The 23,221-nt window shown below is 37.3% G+C and overlaps 1 protein-coding gene across 3 annotated transcripts in view; it reads left to right on the top strand.

Annotated features, from left to right (window-relative positions):
- Window positions 1-270: 270 nt before the first annotated feature.
- Window positions 271-23,221, top strand: part of NUP205 (nucleoporin 205) — an 82,853-nt gene continuing 59,902 nt past the window's right edge. For 2 of the 3 annotated variants that reach the window (XM_046021222.1, XM_046021224.1), the window contains exons 1-10: window positions 271-357; window positions 6,897-7,039; window positions 8,607-8,778; window positions 10,038-10,182; window positions 10,535-10,694; window positions 11,118-11,346; window positions 14,116-14,280; window positions 17,139-17,314; window positions 21,197-21,313; window positions 21,633-21,770. In XM_046021222.1, the coding sequence (XP_045877178.1) occupies window positions 330-357; window positions 6,897-7,039; window positions 8,607-8,778; window positions 10,038-10,182; window positions 10,535-10,694; window positions 11,118-11,346; window positions 14,116-14,280; window positions 17,139-17,314; window positions 21,197-21,313; window positions 21,633-21,770 (1,473 nt within the window). In that variant the 5' untranslated portion in view covers window positions 271-329. Of the gene's footprint in view, window positions 358-6,896; window positions 7,040-8,606; window positions 8,779-9,659; window positions 9,806-10,037; window positions 10,183-10,534; window positions 10,695-11,117; window positions 11,347-14,115; window positions 14,281-17,138; window positions 17,315-21,196; window positions 21,314-21,632; window positions 21,771-23,221 lie in introns of those variants that run through there. The other variant, XM_046021223.1, reaches the window with a different exon arrangement.

Below are 23,221 nucleotides of genomic sequence, written 5' to 3'. Positions count from 1 at the left end.
ATAATTAGTCTCGTCTTATTGTTACACTTAAAACTTCAATCATCATTAAAAAGAAACTACAAGGCCCAGAATGCACCGCACGATTAACGTCATATCGAGGACCTCGCATTTCCGAGCTGGTTGCCCTCGCCTAATTTGAATAAGAATATCGCGGCCAAAATTTACGTCTGGGACCTACAGCACATTTCCAAGTCGTTGTCCTCCCGAGTCCGTCGAGACTGCCATTCCGAGACAGGGTGATCCCTTCCTGTTCAGGCATGGTTTCGGGCAGCCTCACCCTTTTCTGGGGCTTCCGTGCGGCAGGAGGGCTCCGTTAGTGCGCCTCCAAGATGGCGACGCTGTTGGCGGTAAATTCGGGTAAGGGCGGCCGGGGCAGAAAGGAATCAGTCGGGCAGAGCGACGGTTGGTTCTTTAGGGAAAGACCCGGACTGTGAGGTTCCTCGCAGTCCAGGCCTTCACTTGAGTATTGTGCTTGCTTTTCCATAGCTCTGGGCCTAGAGTCCCACCCCTCCCCAGTTTGAATGGCGCGCGTCCGCGCTGCAGCTCCAGCCTTCGAGTTGGGGTTTAGTGTGGAGGCACCGAGGCTTGGTCCACTGGAACCCCGCGTGCAGTCTCTTGCAGCCAGGGGCTGAGCTTGGTCCCTTCAACTCCCCACCCCATTATGTGTCTATGGCCCGGATTTCGCCAAGATACACAAGTCTCTGGCAGTAAGGCCAGAGAACCAGAGATAATTTTTAGCCACGAGCGCAGGCCGAAAGCTCCCACCTCAGAGTAGGTAGCCTTATGGATGGATGTTGTGCGGTCGGTCTTGTAGGAAGCGAGGATCTTTGATTATGAAGCCTGCAACCTAGAAGGTGGCTGGGAAGGGGGTGCCACTGGCTTAGCAGAGGACTCTTGAGCTGTGCGTTTCTGGCGCGTCCCTCTTTGCCTTTGGAGCGGTAGCAAGGTAGAACCAAGAAGGTAGTAGACGGACTCTGGAGGATTTGGGGTGGGTTCTCTTTGGCTGATTCTCACCTTTGGGCGGTACCGTTCCCAGAGGCTTTAGAAAGAATGGGTGCATTTTGATTGTCACAATTCCTGGCGCCTAATGGGCAGGGCAAGGATGCCAAAAGTCTGCACAGGGTAGAATGGTCTTGAAAACGGAGAATTTCTTGCTCCGAATGAGGTGCAGTTAGCTTCTTAGATTCAATTATAAGAGCATGTCTCTGTGATAAATGCTGGTAGAGAATCTCACTCAAGAGTAATATTTACTGGGCGTTTCCCACCCCACCCCCGCCCCATGTGGTCTTTTTTTGGGAGGTGGGGTGAAAGTGCTGGTTCTACTTTCCACGGGACCGATATTCTTGTAAAGTTGTCTAAATCTGAACTTTGCAAATCAAGCCATTTCAGAAACACTGTAATAAATTATTTTATAATGATGAAGGATTATGTTATTGAGCATCTGGTATGTCCCAGGCATTGGACTAAGTGTTGTACTTGCATCATCTCATTTAATCCCCTTTGTACATCGATGGAGTAGCTGCTGTTAAGTACCCCAGTCTACAGATTGGGGAATAAAAGCTTAAGTAACGTCCCCAAGGTTATATACCTAATGGCTGTAAGCCACTCTTAGGTGTTTAAACTACTTAAGCGCAACTTAATTCATTTTATTACATCAGCTTTTCATATATATGAATGCTGGTTATGAAGTTAGGTTCTAAATATTTCTGTCCTAGTCTCCTACCCAGATGTAATCTTAAAAACAAGACTTGGATCTTATATGTGTCATTATGTACTGTTCTTTAGTACATATTCCAAGGTACTATCATTAAACATAAATCACTGAAGGAAGGAGAAAAGGGAGTTACCAACAACTGTAAGGAGTATACATTGTATAATAAGGCCTTGTGACAGGAGTGTTTAATTGATAACATAGAAATGAAACTTTTTTTTGCAGCTGAGTCAGGAGAATATATGTGTATTTAATTAAACATCCTAGGGTAGCAGCCTGAATGTCCATAGATGGATGGGTGGCTAAACAAAATGTAGTATATACATACAGTGGGATATTATTTGGTCTTAAAAGGGAAATCCTGTCACATGCTACAACTTAGATAAGTCTTGAGGACATTGTGTTAAGTGAAGTAAGCCAGTGACAAAAAGATAAATGCTGAATGATTCCACTTATTTTTTTTTAATTTTTAAAAAGATTTTATTTATTTATTTGACACACAGAGAGAGATCACAAGTAGGCAGAGAGAGAGAGGGGGAAGCAGGCTCCCTGCTGAGCAAAGAGCCTGATGCGGGGCTCCATCCCAGGACCCTGAGATCATGACCTGAGCCGAAGGCAGAGACCCACTGAGCCATCTAGGCACCCCATTCCACTTATATTTGATACCTAAAGTAGTCATATTCATAGAAACAAAGAATGTTGATTGCCCGAGGGAAGGGAGAAATGGGCAGTGTTCCCTCTTACCATGGGAACCCACATGCTGTCCTCTCTTCCTAGATGTATGTTCTTTCTTCCTCCTTTCATTTAACTCTATTCTTGATCCTTCAGATTTCAACTAATGAGCACTTCCTCAAGGAATCCTTCCCTTTTCTGACCTCCTTGACTTGATCATATTCCCTGATTCTGTAATCTCTTGCCCTGAGTATCTCTCCCTTCATAGCACTTGTCAAACTAGATATTACCCTCCTGTCTGGCTATATGATTACAGCTTACCAATATCTAGTAAATGGTAAATGAGTGAATGAATGTGATTTGTTGGAGGTATTCCTAAACATTAAAGATTTATTTCTTAAATGAACAAATCACTTACGTTAAAAATATATCAATACATATTTAGTAATTTGGAAGAATTTATAGCCTCTTTACATTTGTAATCACAGAAAGACGTTCATGAAAATTAGCCAGCCAAAGACAAACCAATGAAAACTCTCTGTTGCAATTACCTTCTGTGATGTGTTGATGTTAGTGATAGACTAAGGATACCAGGATACATGGGGTTTTTGGTAGTTTTTGACCAGTTACTGGATGCTTCTCGGTTTCATAAAAAATGTGGGGGGGGGGATAGAATTTTTTTCTGTAACTCAGCTTATAATGCTAAGTATGTTTAATGCAAAGAAGTTGATCGGTTCTTCAGAGGTTCTGTTGTATATTGTTACTTTAATTTATTATTTTAAATATTTATTTACTTATTTTTAAATATTTATTTAATTTTATTTGAGAGAGAGAGAGAGTGCGTAGGTGCCCTGTGCATGCCCTGGTTGGGGGGAGGTGGGGAGGAGGGGCAGAGAGAGAAGGGGAATCCCAAGCAGACTCCCTGGTGAGTGCAGAGCTGCACTCGGGGCTCAGTCCCTCCACTCTGAGATCATGACCTGAGCTGAAATCAAGAGTCAATTGAATGAATAACCATCCGAGCCACCCAGGTGTCTCAATATATTGTTACTGTTAAAGAAGAGAATTTACTTTTATCAGCTCAGAATTTTTAAATACCTGTGGAAAGACGAGTTTCAAATTTGCCTAGAAGTTTTTTGTGTTTTTTTTTTAATTTTAAGATTTTATCTATTTATTTGACAGAGATCACAAGTAGGCAGAGAGGCAGGCAGAGAGAGGGAGGAAGGGAAGCAGGCTCCCCGCTGAGCAGAGAGCCCGATGCGGGGCTCGATCGCAAGACCTTGGGATCCTGACCTGAGCCGAAGGCAGAGGTTCAACCCACTGAGCCACCCAGGTGCCCCTAGAAGTTGTTTTTGATGCCTTTCTCTCTTTCTTTCTTTCTTTTTTTTTAAAGATTTTATTTTAAAATAATCTCTACACCCAGTATCTGGCTTGAACTGACAACCCTGAGATCAGGAGTCACATGCTTTACCAGCTAAGCCAGCCAGACTCCCCTTGATACTTTGTTTTGTACCCTGTGCCAATCAGTTGCTAATTCTGGCTCTTTTCTACTAATAGGCCTTTTCTTGTGATTTTATTGCCCTCATCCTACTTTAGGTTCTGTCACCTTATTAGCAGCTTACTTACCTGTCATCCTTGGTTCCTGACACTTCTGTGGTTCTATTTAGTCCAGCAGCCACACCATTGCCCTATAGTACCCATTTCATTTTGTCATCTACTACTACTACTACTACTTTCCTATTTACTAATAGGAAAAACTGCATCTTGGACTCAAACCTACTCTATTTTTGCCATTAGAGAGGGCCAAGAAAATGATCTCTAGGGAAGTTAACTGGTTACCATCCAACTAGTTAGTACGTCACTGGCTGTCAGTAGGATCCAGGGGTTAGGTTCTCATTTTGGTAGGCCTGAGCTCTTAGTGTATCCAGAGTTGACTGGATCCTAACAATTGATTTTCTTTAATCAGATTCGGAAAAGACAGATATTTAAAGTAGTATTTCAATTTATTGAGCTTTAATGGGAAGTATATCTGCATGGTACTCTTGTTGGTTCATTAGCACATTTTTTACTCTAGAAATTTGTATGACAAGTTATATTTTTTAATCAGAAGATTGGCAAGAATGGAAGCAAAGCAGGGAGTAGACTGCTGTTGATGTGAGGTTGGGACCTGCTGATTCCCATCCCCCAGGTCCCCACACCAAAGACCTATGGCTTCCTGCCCTGATCTTCAGATTAGGTTAGGCTAGGTTCTCCCTTTTATATGTTCTCCTAGCACTCTGTACTTCATCATCGTTTATAATACTGGTAATTGTTTTCTGAATTCTATGTTTAACGTCTTTCTCTGTGTCAATCTCAAAGTTCCATGAGGATTAGGATCCTGTTTGTCTTGCTTGGTTGATAGTCCCTGGCACTTGGAAAGCCCTCAGTAAATACTTGTTGAGTGAATGAATGATCTGTTTTGACTAGTCTGTCCTCTCCCAGCACATTCTCCCTGAAAAAAAATTTTCCCCAATGCATTGCCTTTTCCTGACAACACTGTTCATAGGACAATGAACATTTAACATTTAACATATTTAATTAGGTTACATTATGCCGTCTTACTGCCCTGGTAGGTTTTTTTAATTTATTCTTTTCTTTTTTTCTTTTTTTTTTTTTTGAGAGCGAGAGAGAGAGAGAGAGAGAGAGAGAGAGAGTGTGAGGCAGGGGCAGGGAGAGGGAGAGAGATAATCTCAAGTAGACTCTGTGCTCAGCAGAGTCTGCCCTGCCTGCCCTGATAGGTTTATTTGGATTTGTGTTTTTCTCAGACAGCAGTTAAGCATGTTTACAGACGACCCATAACAGTCTGGGCTACAGATAAGTTCCACGTTTTTGGAGTGACTGATTGGTTTTGACTAGTTTCCCTTTCAGAGTCTTTAAAAACACATATAGGTACCATATTTGATTATTTGCAAACAGAAACTCAGGCAGAGGCTTTAACCCACTGAGCCACCCAGGCGCCCCAAATATAGTGATTTTATATAGTGAATAAAATAGTGAACAGGATAAAAAATTTTGGAATGCACTGATAAAGTGAATGAATATTAGTATTTTATATACAACTTTTCGTTTTGCACATAGGTGTGTACTGGATTGAGATATAGAATATTTCTTACCATGGGTTATAGTGGAAATAGTTTGAAAGTCACCAGTCTGTAATGTAACTATGGCTCTGTGAATTCTCTTTTATACTTTCACATCTGTCTTTGAGCCTTAGCTCCTACTTTCCCTTGGCTACTCTTTGTCACCCAGATTTTCCCCAAATTGCTGCACCAGTGTAGCCATCCCTTAAAAATTTTTGACCATCAGTTTGATCTTTTGATCTTTTGTGGCAACAATCATATTCCCTTTTTTGTATTGTTACTGAAATTTTTCACTTAAGTATGCTTTGTCTGTGAAACTTAATTGTGAGTTTTTAAAGACCAAATTGTTTCTCTTTTCCTCTGTAATATTTTATTATTTAAGGGCTTAAAACATTTTTAGATAAGTGAATTTGGCTGAGTTTAGTTGAATTCACCTAGGTATGTCTAGATGTTGTGATCTTAATTTCTTTGCTTACTGGATGTGTCAGAAATACCTGTATTATCCCAAATCTTTTCGTTTTCCAAGTGTTATGTATAGAGACAGTATAGTTCAGCAGTTAAGGCACATTTTGATGATAAGCTGCCTGGGTTCATGACCCACCTATCCATGTGGCCTTGGGTGAGTTTCTTGACCTCTCTGCTTCAATTTCTGTATCTATAAAATGGAGGAAAACGTAGTGCTGTCCTCACAGTGTTCTGAAATAAAATAATATATGTGACAAGCTTAGAACCATGCTCAGTGGCACCTAGCAGAAGCTCAGTATTGCTTCCTATTATTACCTTTACAAATCAAAATGTGATCCTTTTTATATAAATTTATAGAAGTGTTCCATATTTCTATGTTGATTTTTAATAGCTAGTATCCCCGCCAAAATAAAGTGCTTTTTTTCAGCTGCTAAGTTTTACAAAATCTAATCTTTTTTGCCTCTACTCCTGTTTTTAGTTGGATGATAGGGAGGCTAGAAAACACTTATATTTATTGAGTGCCTGCAGTATGCCAGGCACTGTGTTGTGTGTTTCATCTAGTTTATATCATGTAATCTGTTCAACCCTATGATGTAGGTGATAGCTGTATTATTTATGTACAGAAACTGAAGTTCAAAGAGGTTGTTTCCTTGCTCCCTGTCACACAACTAATAAAGTGGCAAAACCATAGCAGATACTCCAGTTTAAAGTCAGGATTTACTTTATGCTCTATTAAGTTAAGTAGAATGATGTTTTTATTGTCTCTTGAGAAGGCTGATATGTATGCTTTTATATTAATGTTTGATTTGTATGTATAACTGTATATTTTAAAGTAGGTATGGTGATCATGATTGAAATGTATGGACAGTAACTTTGTTATTTTCCACCTTTATGTTTTATTTGATGCTTGTTTCATTTATTTTTTCCTGAAGCTGCCAGTCTCTGGGGTCCTTACAAAGACATTTGGCAAACAGTGGGAAATGCTCTTTGGAGAAGACAACCTGAAGCTGTCCACCTTCTTGACATGATTTTGAAGAAACACAAACCTGACTTCATCTCACTGTTCAGAAACCCAGTAGGAAATTTTCTTTTTTACTTCTTGGATATGATTTTTTTTTTTTTTTTAATGTTGACAAGGAAGTAAATTCTTAATGCATGTGAATGAAATACATAACTTGTATAGTCCTTGGCTCAAGTTTTCTCTATGAATGTAATTTTTCCTAGAAGCAGCTGTCATCTTCTTTTTGTTCTTCACAGATGTTATACTGTACTTATCTCTAGCAGGGAGATAGCTTAGCAATATTTGAATGCAATTTAGAAGGTTTAGTATATTCCAGAAATATGAGCCTCCTTGGAATTTCTGACCTATAGTTAATATACCTAAGCTCAGTAAGATTGATTATTTTGTTTATTTCCAGGTACACTTTCAACATTTTAACTCTTCATAGTGTTATGTAAGTTGTATTAGCTGAACTAATTAATTCTCGCGTGTCATAATCACCGCATCTTGAAATGCTTTTCAACCAGGAATAGAGTACTTCAGTGGAGGGAATTTATATTTGGAAATTCTTTTCCTTACTGTTTGATAATTTTCTTTTATAGACTAACAAGACTATCTAAGAACTGTTTGTGTTACCAGAAATGGCCTTTTGCTTTTTAGCTTTTTTTTTTTCCCCCCCTTTCTTGATGTCTTTAGTAGAAAGAGCCCTAGCCTGGGGGCCATGTGAGCTGAGTTCTAGTCTTGGCTCCACCACTGGAGTTGTATGTGCACCGGATGTCACCTGACTTTTCCTGGCATCAGCTTTTCCATCCGTCTGTTTTTTTTTTCTTTGAAAGATTTATTTCATTTTTTGAGAGAAGGAGAGTGAGAGTGAGAGAGAGAGAGAGAGAGAGCGAGCGAGTGAGCACGAGCAGGAGGGGCAAAAAGAGGGGGAGAGAGAATCTGAAGTAGACTCCGCACTGAGGGTGCATGGAGGCTGGAGCACAGTGCAGGGCTTGATCTCATGACCCTGAGATTGCGACCTGAGCCAGAACTAAAGAGTTGGACACTTAACTGACTCCATCACCCAGGTGCCCGCTTTTCCATCTGTTAGTAGAGGAGTTGGATTAAATGATTAATGTGGCGTTTTATAAGATGTACATTTCTAAAATTTTATGATCCATCAAGTAATTCTATACCATATGTCATTTGTTAAATATTTGAACCTAATTAGACCTTTGGGACTAAGACTACATTTTACATCATATATTAATAAACTATCCTTAGCCTTCCTAATTGATTCAACAATTCATGTATCTATTTGTTATTTCTCACTTGAAGATCATATTGTTTTTATTTATGAAATATATAATTGGAAATGTTCTTTACGAATTTGAAACATAGTGTATTATTTGGTTTGCTTTCTCAACATTTTGTATTTCAGAGTTTAGCAGAACCAGTTATTAAGAAGATAGTAACAGCGTAAGTGTTGAAGGTAATAGGAAGTGTCATGTCTTAAAGGTCTGATGGTAGATTGTCTGATAAGCAGTACTTCTTTCATCATGTTACCTGTCATCAATTACCTTCTTTAGGTAATAATTTAAGACCTTGTCTCCAGTATACTATTTTCATTCCATGATTTTTTTTATTTTTACCATTGTAGCCAAAAAATGTCCAACAGCACGAAAAGGTTCAGAAGGCCAGTACAGAGGGAGTCGCCATCCAGGGTCAACAGGGAACCCGACTTCTTCCTGAACAGCTCATTAAAGAGGCCTTTATCCTTAGTGACCTTTTTGATATTGGAGAATTGGCAGCTGTTGAGCTTCTCCTTGCCGGTAGGTTGACATTTAACTGAATCTGTCGCAAGGTAGTACAAAATTATAAAGTCATCAACTCAGGGTTTTAAGTGTTGTATCATTTAGATTCCAAAGTAGTTTAGTTGAAAGCCATATTTATAATGCCTCCTTCTGTTTATCTTTGACTAATTGGGAGGGCTTTAGTGATTGGAATTGTTAAAGGTAATTTAACTGTTTTAAAATAGGCTTTTCCATGGTAATTTATTAGCAAAGAATTGTTGGCTGCATCTCACAAATTTTATAGCACAAAGAATTTATTGTCATGTAATGAGTAAGAAAGTAAGTTCACTGCTTTTTGGAGTTCTTTTTGAGAAGGTGATTCAGATAATGAATAGGTTAGAAATAAGATAATTTTAGTAATACTGTGTGCTAGGCACTGCGTTAAGACTCCAGGGATATAGAAACACAAATGAAACTTCAACTAGTGTAAAGGAGCTCATAGTCTAGTAATTGAGAAAAACATTGAGACAAGTAATTATACATGAAAGTGCATTGATGCCAGTTTATGCAAGATTTAGCATGGTCCAGAGGCAAAGGGATTAAGTTGACCTCAGGGTGTACAGAGAAGTCTTCACAAAGTTCATGAGGCCTGAACTAGGCGTTGAAATCCGAGTAGGCACATGTCACATGGAATACGTATGCGCCCAGGAGGACGAAAAGCATCCAGGCACAAAGAATGGCTTGTACAGATACAGAGGTGTGAGCCATGAGATGAATTTGGGGACAGGAGAGAGTGGAGTGATTGGGTTTGGGGAGAAGACAACCAGCCTCAGGAAATGAAACCAAAACTAAAAAAGACAAAAGTGAAACTTACTCAAAGGCGAACAGTTAAAAGGGGGAGTGAACTAGAAACGTAGGAATAGATTATTTACTTTTCAGGGAAAACTTGAGGGGAAAAACCTTCCAAACATTTGAAAGATCTCGTGTGAAAGAGGGGAAATGAGCATTAAATATCATGAGATTCAGTGGCCCAAGTGAGACCAGCATGTGGAAATCGTAGATGAAGGTGAGACTGAGAGTTTGGGCAACGGTGAGTTCCGTGTCAGTGCTGGTGTTCCAGCACAGATTGGCTGGCTTCTTGAAGATGTGGGAGGAGGAAAACTGTTTGAAGTCTAGAGTCCTCCGGTCCTCTAGAACCCTGAAATTCTGTGATTTCTCTGAGCCGGACATTCGTATGGTCATTTTTGTCTCCTCCTAAACACTTACTTACCAAATTATTTCTCAACTCCCTTTTCTAGGAGAGCACCAACAGCCACATTTTCCTGGTCTCACCAGAGGATTAGTAGCTGTTCTTTTATACTGGGATGGAAAACGGTGCATTGCAAACTCCCTGAAAGCCTTGGTACAGTCTAGACGAGGAAAAACATGGACCCTCGAACTCAGGTCTGTTTGCTTCTTAGGTTTTCAGAGCTTTTTTGGAAATTACTTGACAGATAATTATTTTAATTATTAGAAATAACAAAAATTAAATAAAATCAGTAATATAACTGAGTATTATATAAAGAGTGACAGATTAAAGCTGCTTTATTTTGTTTACGAATAAAAAATAATTTATGGTTAGAAGTTTATTGACACCTAATTATATAGCAAGGATGAAAAGAGCTGAGTTATAATTCATTCTGGTTCTTTTCCAGTAATGAAACATTATTGTCAAGAACAATTGCTGTATCTGTATGATAAAGCATAAACGTGACTGTTCCTTGTAACTTTCTCCATTGCTTTCTTTTCATTACAGTCCAGAGCTGGTTTCCATGACAACACGCTTTACAGAGGAGCTGATGGAGCAAGGATTGACTTACAAAGTCCTTACTCTGGTGTCACAGATTGATGTGAACAATGAGTTTGAGAAACTTCAGCGAGAGAGAGGTTTGGGCAGTGAAAAACACCGAAAAGAGGCAAGGGTTCAATGTCATCAGTTCATGGTCATCTGTGTCAGATCTCAGGCAGAAAAGTCATAGCATTCACAGCATTCTAACACAGGCGTAGGAAAATTGCTAATGCCTATTGAAATGTATGGGTATCTGTAAATTGACTTACAACTGTTTCCACTTCTTTCTAGTCTCTTATGTGCTATTGTAGCTCTTTCTGGAATGAAATCTTGAAGGAACTGGTCATTGCATAAAGGAGGTTGGAATGTAAAATAAGGAAGTAATAATAGGGTTTGTTTAGAATTCTAGATGTGAGATTTTCGAGTTACTTGTGGATTCAGATAGATTTATTTAGTTAGTTAGCTTTGTAAAAGGTAGTTTACTTTTTGAAATAAGACCAGGCTTCACTGTGATTTATGTATACTGATAATCATACATTTTTATCTCTAGGTTTCTGATCTCATCAAGGAGTGCAGGCAGTCTCTGGCAGAAAGCCTTTTTGCCTGGGCTTGTCAGTCACCTTTAGGCAAAGATGACACTCTACTTCTTATTGGACATTTGGAAAAAGTGACAGTTGAGGCTAATGGCTCGTTGGATGCAGTGAATCTGGCTCTTCTTATGGCGCTTCTGTACTGCTTTGATATCAGTTTTATAGAACAAAGCACAGAGGAACGAGACGGTATTGAATTCTGTACTACTAATGTCTTTGTTTTTAAAAAAATCAGATTAAATTGTGGAGGTAACGTTTAAGTAGGGCATTATTTTAACTACTAAAATAAAAATTTATGTATTTTATTCCTGTATTCCTGTGTGTGTAATTCATCAGTATTTGAATATTTAGATATAAGATCACATTTTATAAATTTGCACCCTGTTAGATATCTCTATTGTCCTTTTCAGTTTTGGAATAGGGGAGTGGTAAAAGTTAGGTAATACATGTCATGAGTTCTGCATTCCTAATTAATTGCTTGTTCCTTTCTATATTATTCACATTTCAAATCTTTCATGAAAACATTCTAAGGGAGGAAAATTATCATTTTTAGTAATATATCCTCTTTAATTTATATTGTCACTTGGTAACGTTATAGTTACTGCTTAGAAATGAGGATCTTAAAAATGATTCCCCAAGATTATTGGAAGATTATTGCCTTTTAACATCATAGATACTCGGACTTATTTGAACAGTTATCCCCCGTTCACTTTTGATTGTATCATCAGCATGTTCTCTCAGTAGGTATATAAGGAGAACAGACATTTTCCACTCATGTTTGGTGACCATCCTTAGGCATTGGGAAAGGCTTATGTAAAACTTAAGTAACCCTTTCCTCCAGTCACATTGTCACACAATGCTTTGCCTGTCACAGACTAGTACCTGTGCTCATCTAGGAATGCTGCCAGTTATTGCATTTGTCAGATATCCTGTCTTGAATGAAATGAAGCACAGAATTAAGTAGGGGTAGACTGTGTTAATGGAAGCCAGTAAGTGGGACTTTCATAAGCAAAATGAAATGCCTAGAAGGTTTCATAGGCTAAAATGGAAGGTTTTGAATTAGATTGCAATTTTAATCAATTTAGAATGCTAATATTAACTCATTTTAGTTGTAATTTCTTGCCTTTTTTATGTATATGTTTGATTAATAAATGGGAGAAGTGAATTATTAATACATGTATAGTTGTAGATGAAGACTTAAAATACAGGAAATTAAATAATGAATGTGTTCTTGGTTAAATGTTGGGAACACTGACAACAGAAGGAAATACAAAAAAATAATGAAGTAAAATAAATGAATTCTTAGGTGTTAGTGGTGTTTCCCATTCTAGTGTTTATTCAGAATCCTGTTCTTGTTTGAAGTACCCCGGTATAATTGAACTGTAAATTGAAAAATATTATTATTTAGCAATTTCATTTGTTATAATCAGAATAGATACTTTTTTGCAATTTGGATCCTTTGCTTTGGCCAGTTTTTGCTTGATATTTTAAATTGAGGCATTTATTTATCTAGTAAAATTCTTTTTTCTTTTTTTTTTAAGATCTTATTTTTAAGTAACCCCTACACCCAACATGGGACTCAGGCTCACAACCCTGAGAACAAGAGTCATACACTCCACCAACTGAGCCAGCCAGGCGCCCCAAATTTTATCTTTCTTAATCTTTAAATGACATTGATTTGTATTTTCTTATTTATTGATTTAAAGATTTTATGTTTAATTTTTTTATAGAGAATGCATAAGCCATTGGGTGGGGGCAGAGGGAGAGGAAGAGAAGGGACTCTTTTTTTTTTAAGATTTTATTTATTTATTTGACAGAGAGAGACACAGTGAGAGAGGAAACACAAGCAGGGGGAGTGGGAGAGGATGAAGCAGGCTTCCACCAAGGAGGGAGCCCGATGTGGGGCTTGATCCCAGAACCCTGGGATCATGACCTGAACTGAAGGCAGACACTTAGCGACTGAGCCACCCAGGCACCCCAAGAGAAGGGACTCTTAAGCAGGCTCCATGCTCAGCACAGAGCGGCTTGATCTCATGACTCTGAGATTGTGACCTGAACCAAAATGAAGAGTTGGGCGCTTAACACACTGAACGACCCAGGGGGCTCTGGAGGCTGGAGAGTCAAAGATCAAGATGCCAACATGGAGGGTCAAAGATGAAGATACCAACATGGAGGGTCAGGTCCTGATGAAGGCTGTCTTCCTGGCTTGCAGGTGGCCACGCTGTGTCCTCACATGGCAGAGAGAGAGAGAGAGAGAGAGAGAGCGAGAGCTAAAGTCTTTATTTTTAAGTAATCTCTACACCCAATGTGGAGCTCAAACTTAGAAGCCCAAGATCAAGAGACTGAGCCAGCCAGGTGCCCCAATATGTTTTAGAATTTAAATACGGAAGAAATGAGTGACTCTTTAACTGTTTTTTAAAAGTTTTATAGTACACTTATTAAAAAAATGGAAAAAATAGAACTAAAATTTAGAATTATTGTCAATTGCCTCTTTGAGTTTGCATATGATTGTTGTGGTGGAATATCTTTTTTTTTTTTGGTTTTTTTTTTTATTTGTTTATTTTCACTGTTACAGTGTTCATTGTTTTTGCACCACACCCAGTGCTCCATGCAGTACATGCCCTCCCTATTACCCACCACCTGGTTCCTCAACCTCCCCCCACGCCCCCCCCCGCCCCTTCAAAACCCTCAGGTTGTTTTTCAGAGTCCATAGTCTCTCATGGTTCATCTCCCCTTCCAGTTTCCCTCAACTCCCTCTCCTCTCCATCTCCCCATGTCCTCTGTGTTCTTTGTTATGCTGGTGGAATATCTTTTTTGGTTTGTCAAACATTAATGTTAATTAGTCACAGTTATTTGATAAGAGTACTCTAATTTTCTGATTTTTAGACATTACTCCTGTCTATCAAAAGTGAGAATTTCTCCACTTTTCAGTATAGTGGTCGATTTTTGTGTTTTCAGATATGATTCATCAGCTTCCTTTGCTGACAGAAAGACAGTACATCGCAACAATTCACTCCCGCCTTCAAGACTCACAGCTTTGGAAACTGCCTGGGCTGCAAGCCACTGTTAGACTTGCCTGGGCACTGGCATTGAGAGGAATATCTCAGCTACCTGATGTGACAGGTAAATTGATTGTGGGTAATTTAGTTACGAGAAAGAACTTATCAACATTAATGGTGTTTCGAAAGAGGTATTATCTTTGATATATATAAGCATGAGCACAGGAAGGTATCTAGAGTTGCGTTAAATGAAGCTTTGGAATGTGGTGAAATACACAGTTTTCCCCTGTCTCCCGAAAGAACTTTTATGAAATATTTCCCTTTGAGCCAGTGATTCTTTTGGCTTCTTTTTTTTTTCCTTGAGTGTAAAGTTTGAAATAGTGGTATCGCAAAAAAATAATTTTGAAGATTTTATTTATTTATTTGACACAGAAAGAGGAAGAGGGAACACAAGCAAGGGGATGGGGAGAGGGAGAAGCAGGCTCTCCGCTGAACAAGGAGCAGGACCGGTGAAGGATCCATCCCATGATCCTGGGATCATGAACTGAGCCGAAGGCAGACGCTTAACCCACCGAGCCACCCAGGCACCCCAGACAAATTTTAATAAAATAGGAATTTTGAAGAATTAGTTACTACTGTCTTCATAGACTTCTGAAGAATTTAGCAAACATGTTCACTAATTTATAGTGTTTGAAACTTCAAAATTTCAAAAAACTTTTTAGGCATTAACACTCAATTTACATTAATATATTAATGCTGCTTTCTTACCTAAATAAATAGTCTTCAAGAAATCGTTCTTGAATTGATCATCAGGTGATTTCAATTCCAGTATTTCTGAGTTCAAGTGAAGGTTTGTAATGAGTCATTGTTATTAGTATTTAATTAGTAATTTTAATAATAAGTATTAGTCATAAAGAATTAAACTATTTCGTTCTCAAGGGGTAGGTATGTTATCCGTAGATAAGCAGCCTTTATTTCAAAATGCAAAATAAAACATAAAAACCCATCTGTTTTCCTCTGGTTGAAACTCTTGGCTTGTATCCTTCCCTGACCCTTTTCAAGGCAATGAAAGTGTACTTTGAGTAGCACACTCTGTATTTGGTCTTAATAACGCTCAAGTAGAAAAAACTACATAGTAATTCTTTTCCAAAGCCAGATTACCACAAAGTAACTAGCAGTTTTATGTTTTAAAAGAAGCAAGCAACAGTGTATTTCTTGATAGAAGGACAAAATAGCACCTGTGACGTACTTTTACCAAAAAAATTGAATGTAAGTCAGATCAAGTCTTTAAATCAAACTACCAATTTTTTAGTGTAACCAGACAGAGAAGTATGTTAACTATACCACTGGGATGGGTATCAAACCACATTGTGGAAACTATAGGATAAAAGTCCAGTGTCTACAGTGAATAAAGGGCAGGTGGCAAAAAGATAAAGGAGGAGTCTATAGGTTTACCACTCAAACATAATCTGTAGATCTTATTTGAATCCTGATTCTAGCAAACAAATTGCTCAAAAAGGCAAAAAGCAGAAAACCAAACTGAAATCTTTTATAACATTTATGGGATAGTTGTAAATTTGATTCCTGGTGGATATTTGATATTGAGGAATTGTTTTTTTAAGATACAATGGTATTAAGGTATAGTGTTATTTGTATGTATGGTTTCTTTTTCTTTTTCTTTCTTTTTTTTTTTTTTAAGATTTTATTTATTTATTAGAGAGAGCATAAGCAGGGGGAGTGGCAGAGGGAGAGGGAGAAGCAGGCTTCCTGCTGAGCAGGGACCCTGATGCGGTGCTCGATCCCAGGGCCCTGGGATCATTACCTGAGCTGAAGGCAGATGATTACCCACTGCTTTTGTTTTTAAAGTATTCTTTTGAGTTGTATACTGAAATACTTACAAATGAAGTGGTAAATTATCTGGCATTTGCTTAAATCTCATTTGGGAATGCGTGGAGATCTAGATGAATTATGATCATAAATGCGTAACGTCAAAGTTAGCTAATGGGGTTTGGGGTGGTTCGTTATATTGGTCTATTTTCAGATATCTGTTTGAATTTTTTTAAATTAAAAGCTAAGAGGGGGCACCTGGGTGGCTCAGTGGGTTAAACCTCTGCCTTCAGCTCAGGGCATGGTCTCAGGGTCCTGGGATCGGGCCCCGTGTCGGGCTCTCTGCTCAGCAGGAGCCTGCTTTCCCTTCCTCTCTCTCTACCTGCCTCTCTGCCTATTTGTGCTCTCTCTGTTAAAAAAAAAAAAAAAAAAAAAAGAGAAGTTACAAGTAGACCAGTTTTTCTTTAGGTTAAGGTTTAGTTTTTTCAATTTTTATTACTTTGTTATCAAATTAGATGAGTTACTTAATGTGGTTGTGTTCAGGCCTTGGTCTCACTTATGAGCTGCGATGACTTTTTCTGAGGGATCTAGTTCATCTCTTTGAGATCAAAGCCTTAACACCATTTTCATATATTAATGTTTTGATAATATCTCCCTGACTATATCAGTGTTACATAATATATCTCTGAAGTAATTTTTTATTGCCCATAATGTTACTGTGAAGAGCAATTTTTTTTCTCTTTTTAAAGATCTTATTTATTTGAGACAGAGCGAGAATGTGCATGTATACAAGCTGCGGGGGGGATGGGGGAACAGAGAGGGAGAAGGAGAAGCAGACTCCCCATTGAGCAGAGAGCCTGATGCGGGACTTGCTACCAGGACCTTGGGATCATGACCTGAGCTGAAGGCAGATGCTTAACCGACTGAGCCACCCAGGTGCCCTGAGCATGTGGTTTTCTAATGTACTTTTTCAGTAGCTCTTTTGAGTTTTTGAGTCAGTTACAGTAATACAGTCTTATTTTGTACATAGCACATGCTTGAAGGTTGAGAAGATACCTTGAGTTTTGAAACATCAACAGAGTATTCTGAGATAGTATAATTTAGTTTAATATTTAATAACTTTTCCTCCATGCTGTTTTCCTGGTATATTTCCAGCTCTGGCTGAATTCACAGAAGCAGATGAAGCAATGGCAGAGCTTGCAATTGCTGACAATGTTTTCCTGTTCCTCACTGAATCAGTAGTGGTATCAGAAAACTTCTATCAGGAGGAATTTTATATCCGTAGAATCCATAATCTCATCACAGATTTCCTTGCACTTATGCCAATGAAGGTAGGTATAATAATGTAAGATAAGTAAAAAGTAGTAGAAAAATTTTATGAAATAATAAAACTGATCAATTAACTTTGTTTTGGAAACTAATAAAATTTTTTATTGTAGACTATGATTTGACAATAATTGTGTTACAGCTTTTGAATTATTTATGAAAATGAAATAAGACCTGTTAATTGAGACTAAGCTAAAAGAACAAAATATTTGATACTGAGAATAGCTTATAAGGAGACAGTAATAGTTAAATTTCTGTGGGTAGGGAATTATTAATGTCATGATACCCCAAGGATCAATGCTTAGATTGTCTTATATATTTATACATGATTTGGAAGAGGTGTAGTGGAAAATCTCAGTTTTATAGATAATTGTATAGACTCTTAATTACAGTATGTAAGTGGACTTCTGCATTGGATACAGGTAATGTAATGGATTTAAGAAACAAATGCAGGGGCGCCTGGGTGGCTCAGTGGGTTAAAGCCTCTGCCTTCGTCTCGGGTCATGGTCCCAGGGTCCTGGGATCGAGCCCAGCTTCGGGCTCTCTGCTCTGCAGGGAGCCTGCTTCCTCCTCTCTCTCTCCCTGCCTCTCTGCCTAGTTGTGATTTCTCTCTGTCAAAAAAAAAAAAAAAAAAAAAAAATTAAGAAACAAATGCAAAGACTACTTTCAAATAAAGAGTTTGAGGTGTAACTTTGATCAAAAAAAGAATTCTTAGAGCCATTTCAGACAGTTTCTTCAGAGATATGCTTTTTGTGCAGTTTTGTGCCAAGGAAGCCATCAGAATGGGGTCAGGAAATAAATGAAGGAGAAAAGCCCTATGAACTCACTTTTTATGTATGTATATTTTTTAAAAGCCCTCCTAAAGAACCTATGCTTATAATAATGCTGTTGTACAGTTCAGCTCTCATACCCCCTGAAGCACATAAGGCAAATGGAAGGATTACCTCAAGTGGCAACAAATAATCCAGGTGTGAAGTGCTTATCCATTTTTTAATAAATTGTTTGTTGAGTTTCTCCTGTGTGCCAGGTACTATACTAGGAGTTGTGAAGAAGACAAGTAGGAGACTCATTCCTTACCAGTAAAGAATTTATAATCTAGTTGGAGATATTAGGTAGTAACAGTAAGTAAATGAGAAGTGTAGACAGTAAACTTATGGATTTATATAAGCTAAAAATAGTTCCCTCAGGATTAGAATAGTCAAGGAATACTTTAACAGATAACTTGAACCCTCAATAACCTGGAAGGACTTGGTAGATTAACATCACAGAATATTGGAATAGGAAGAAGTGTGCTAATCCTTTCATTTTACATTTGCAGAAACAAGGCGGTAGTAAGGTTAAGACTTAAGTGTAGTTTCCTAATCAGTAGTCCAAATGGGACTTTGATTATGGAAAGATAATCATAAATGGCTTGAATAGTGTAAAGAGTGAATTCACATAATTGGGGATACTGGAATTTCTTTGATAGATACAGGAGCATTTAGGTTATCTGTCTTTTTAAAAAAATATTTATTTATTTTAAAATATTTTAAATATCTTTATTTTAAAAAATTTTTAAATTTTTATTTTTAATATATGTATATTAAAAAATTTTTTTTACAAGATTTTATTTGACAGAGAGAGAGTAGGCAGAGAAGCATGCAGAGAGAGAGGAGGAAGCAGGCTCCCTGCCGAGCAGAGAGCCTGATGCGGGCCTCGATCCCAGGACTCCGGGATCACGACCCGAGCCTAAGGCAGAGGTTTAACCCACTGAGCCACCCAGGCGCCCCAATATATATATTTTTTAATATATATATTTAAATTTGATAAAATTTAATTTTCTTAATTATATAACTTATATGTTAATTATAGAACATATACTATATATTGATTATATAATAAATATATAAAAATATAAAAACAAATATATAACTATATAATATACCTAAATAAATATATATAATTACATAAATATATAAAACATTTATATATAAACCAAATAAAAAATTAATAAAAATTTACTAAAATTAAAATTAAATGTTTAATATTTATATTTTAATTTTAAAATTATAAGATTTTAAACAAAATTTATTTTTATACTTTAAATTTTATTTATTTAGGTTATCTGTCTCTTCTTGAATGAGCTTTGGTTTGGGTGTGTCAGTGTATTTGTCTTTTTATTCAGATTGATTAACATAAAGTTATTGCTAATATTCCTTTATTATATTGTTTGTGCCTGTAGGATCTGTAAAGATGTTTTCCTTTTTCATTCTTAATTTTGGTAATTTTCATCTCACTCTCTCTCTCTCTCTTTTTTTTTTTTGCATCTTCTCTTTTTGTTTCTTAATTAACCTGGCTAGAAGTTTATCAATTTTTTTTTTAAAGATTTTATTTATTTATTTGACAGACAGAGATCACATGTAGGCAGAGAAGCAGGCAGAAAGAGAGAGGGGGAAGCAGGCTCCCTGCTGAGCAGAGAGCCTGATGTGGGGCTCGATCCCAGGACCCTGGGATCATGACCTGAGCCGAAGGCAGAGGCTTTAACCCACTGAGACACCCAGGTGCCCCAGCCTCATTGATTTTCTTATACTTTGTTTCACTGTTACTGATTTCTGCTCTACATGATTTTCTTTCTTTTGCTTTGGGCTTCATTTGCATTTCTCCTTTCAGTTTATTAAGGTAGAAGCTTAGATTATTGATTTGAAACTTTTTTTTCTAACACAAATATTTAATGTTACACACTTATCTCTATTGCTTTAGCTGTGTCACAGCTGTGTTTTCTTTTTCGTTCGATTTAATGTTTTGGAATTTTCCTTGAGACTTCTTTCATCAGTGGGTTATTTAGAAGCATTGTTTAAGGGGCATCCAGGTATCTCAGTATAACTGATTTCTAGTTTATTTTTGTTGTGGTCGGAGAACATACTTTATAGGATTTCAGTTTATTTTAAATTGGCTAAGATTTGTTTTATGATTCAGAATATGACATATCTTGGAAAGTGTTCTGTGCACACATGAAAGGAATCTATATTCTGCTGCTGTTCTGTGGAGTATTCTGTAAATGCCAATAGGTAAATTTGGTTGATAGTGTTAAGTCTTCCATGTCCTTACAGATTTTGTATACTTGTTCTATTAAATATTGAGAGAGGAGCGTTGAAATTTTTAATTGTGGATTTGTCTAGCTTTTTTTGTTTTGTTTTTAAAAGGGGGTATTGGGCGCCTGGGTGGCTCAGTTGGTTAAGCAACTGCCTTCAGCTCAGGTCATGATCCTGGAGTCCAGGAATCGAGTCCCGCATCGGGTTCCCAGCTCCATGGGGAATCTGCTTCTCCCTCTGACCTTCTCCCCTCTCTTGCTCTCTCTCACTGTCTCTCTCTCAAATAAATAAATAAAATCTTAAAAAAAAAATAAATGAAAGGGAGTATTTTCTTATATCAGTTGACATTTAGTTCACACAAATTTTACAAGGTAATGGTTCTTAGCCAGTGCAGTAATGTCCACCAGAGAGTGTTTGGGATATTAGTGGCACCACTTTTCCTCGTTATAATATCTTTGGTGGGGTTATTAGTATCTAGTAGGTAGTCCAGAAATGCTAAACTGTCCTGCAGTATTCAGGATGATCCAAACCAGTGAGGAAATGTCCTGCCCAAAATGTCAGTAATGTTCCTTTCGAGCAAGAGTGTAGTTTTAAAACTCAACTTCTCTGTAATGGAAAATGCATTGACGTTTTAAGATATTATAAATTATGGATAGTGGTATCACACAATTCCTGGTCTATTTCTTCATGTCATTAAAGTGGAATAGATGTTTAAACAGTTTTTCTATTATGTAATCACTCTTAGTTGCTGGATTTCAGTATTATTGACCTATATACTAAATTTCCATATTAAGCTGTCTGTAATGTATTTAATAGGTTAAACAGTTGAGGAATCGGGCAGATGAAGATGCTCGAATAATTCATATGAGTATGCAGATGGGTAATGAACCTCCCATTTCACTTAGAAGAGATCTGGAACACTTAATGCTCTTGGTAAGCCATTACCATACTGGATGAATGGTCATCTCTCCCTCCTTCCATTATTTACTCCATAACTGTGGAAAGTTTCAGTTTTAATGTCTTAAGTATACAAGTGAATTCCATAAAAATGTAAATTTTCATTTAAATATACAAAAAGTAAAATATACTTTTACTTTACAAAAAGTAAAATATACTTTAAATATACAAAAAGTAAAAGTTTCAGTTTTAATGTCTTAAATATACAAGTGAATTCCATAAAAATGTAAATTTTCCTTTAAAAGTAATTGTTGAGTTAAAGGCATTTTCACTCAGTTTTGCTTACATTTTGCAGATTGGTGAGCTATATAAAAAGAACCCTTTTAATTTGGAGCTTGCTCTCGAATATTGGTGTCCCTCAGAGCCTCTTCAGACTTCCACAATCATGGGTTCTTACCTTGGGGTAGCTCATCAGCGACCCCCTCAACGCCAGGTGAGCTCTTAGTTTTCTTACTTTTCTGCCTTGGTATGATAATTGGGAGTCTTGAACCATGAACAAATGTTATTTCCTGATATTATTAACACAGTGACCACTTGTGTAACTTAAAAGTGTACACTCTTTTCTTAAGGAAATTTGAAACTCTACGTTCTGATCACATTTATGTAGCTAGCCTTTTGTAACATACTACGTATGTGTCCAATTGTAGACAGGTGTCCATAGTCTTTCTAGGTGTCACTTATTTGACTTCTCTTGGTATTAATATTAGTCTTTCCTCAATAGGCATGACAATAACCAGTATACATTGTTCCTTTATTTATTTTTAAGATTTTATTTTTAAGTAAACTCTACACTCAGTGTGGGGCTCGAACTGACAACCCGGAGATCAAGAGTCTCATGCTGCACAGACTGAGCCAGCTGGGTGCCCCCAATATACACCATTATTAACAAGTTGGGGAAGATGGGATAGGTATAAGTAGTAGAAGGAAAGGTTTAGAAGTTAGAATTGATGACAAAATGCCTACGAGTCAATAGATGATATGGAAAAAGTCCATTTTCTATTCTATGTTAAGTATGATAAACAGTAGCAAATAAGATGGATTGTAGTATCTATCTTCATCTTTTTGGGATTTGCTCTTCTAGAAGCTTTCATGTTGAATAATTTTCAGTTATGCTAGAGTCTAGGATCAGGTACCTTTTCTCTTTACTGCATTTCTTACATTTATTATTTTTCTCCCCATTTATAAAAATGTTTTAGAGAAGGGCTTATTAAAGTTTTTTGAAGATTAAAAAAAATTATGAAATATTTCAAACATATGAAAGAGAGAATAATTATAATGAACACCCAGCAGTTTAATAGCTGTTAACATTTGCCCTGTTTGCTTCATCTACTACTGCTATTTTTACTACTTTGATTTTGCCGGAGTACATTAAAGTTATAGACAGCATGGCATTTCCCCTTTTCCTGGGTAAATAGATATCTCTTAAAAATAAGAGTATTTTTCTAAGTGACTAGAAAATCACTTATACCTAACAGATTTTACAATGATTTACAGAGATCTGTAACATTTTCAGTTCTGAATTCCAACCAGTGAGTCTCAATGTCTGAATAGTATTTTTGTTTGTTATTAGATTTAAGGAATAAGCAAGATAAAAGAAAAAACTAAAAAGTGGATTTACAGAACAGGAATGTAGGAATGTGGCATCTGCTGAACACACAGTATGTTTAGGTTAGCATCCAAAATTCTTTCAGGTTCCTAGGTCTTCATACTAAATTTGACTGGGAATCAGGAACCTTGGTTTCCAAGTATATCTGACTTCGCTCTCTGACTTTGCTGGTTAGTTTTAGAGGAGTAAATTTCTTCCATTGCTTTACTGTGTAAAATGTAAGTAGTCTTGTCCACAGTAACCAAACTATGGAAAGAACCTAAATGTCCATCAACAGA

Source organism: Meles meles, chromosome 10 (assembly GCF_922984935.1).
Source record: "Meles meles chromosome 10, mMelMel3.1 paternal haplotype, whole genome shotgun sequence".
In the NCBI taxonomy this organism is placed as follows: Eukaryota; Metazoa; Chordata; class Mammalia; order Carnivora; family Mustelidae; genus Meles; species Meles meles.
This window is presented reverse-complemented; position numbering and strand designations above follow the sequence as displayed.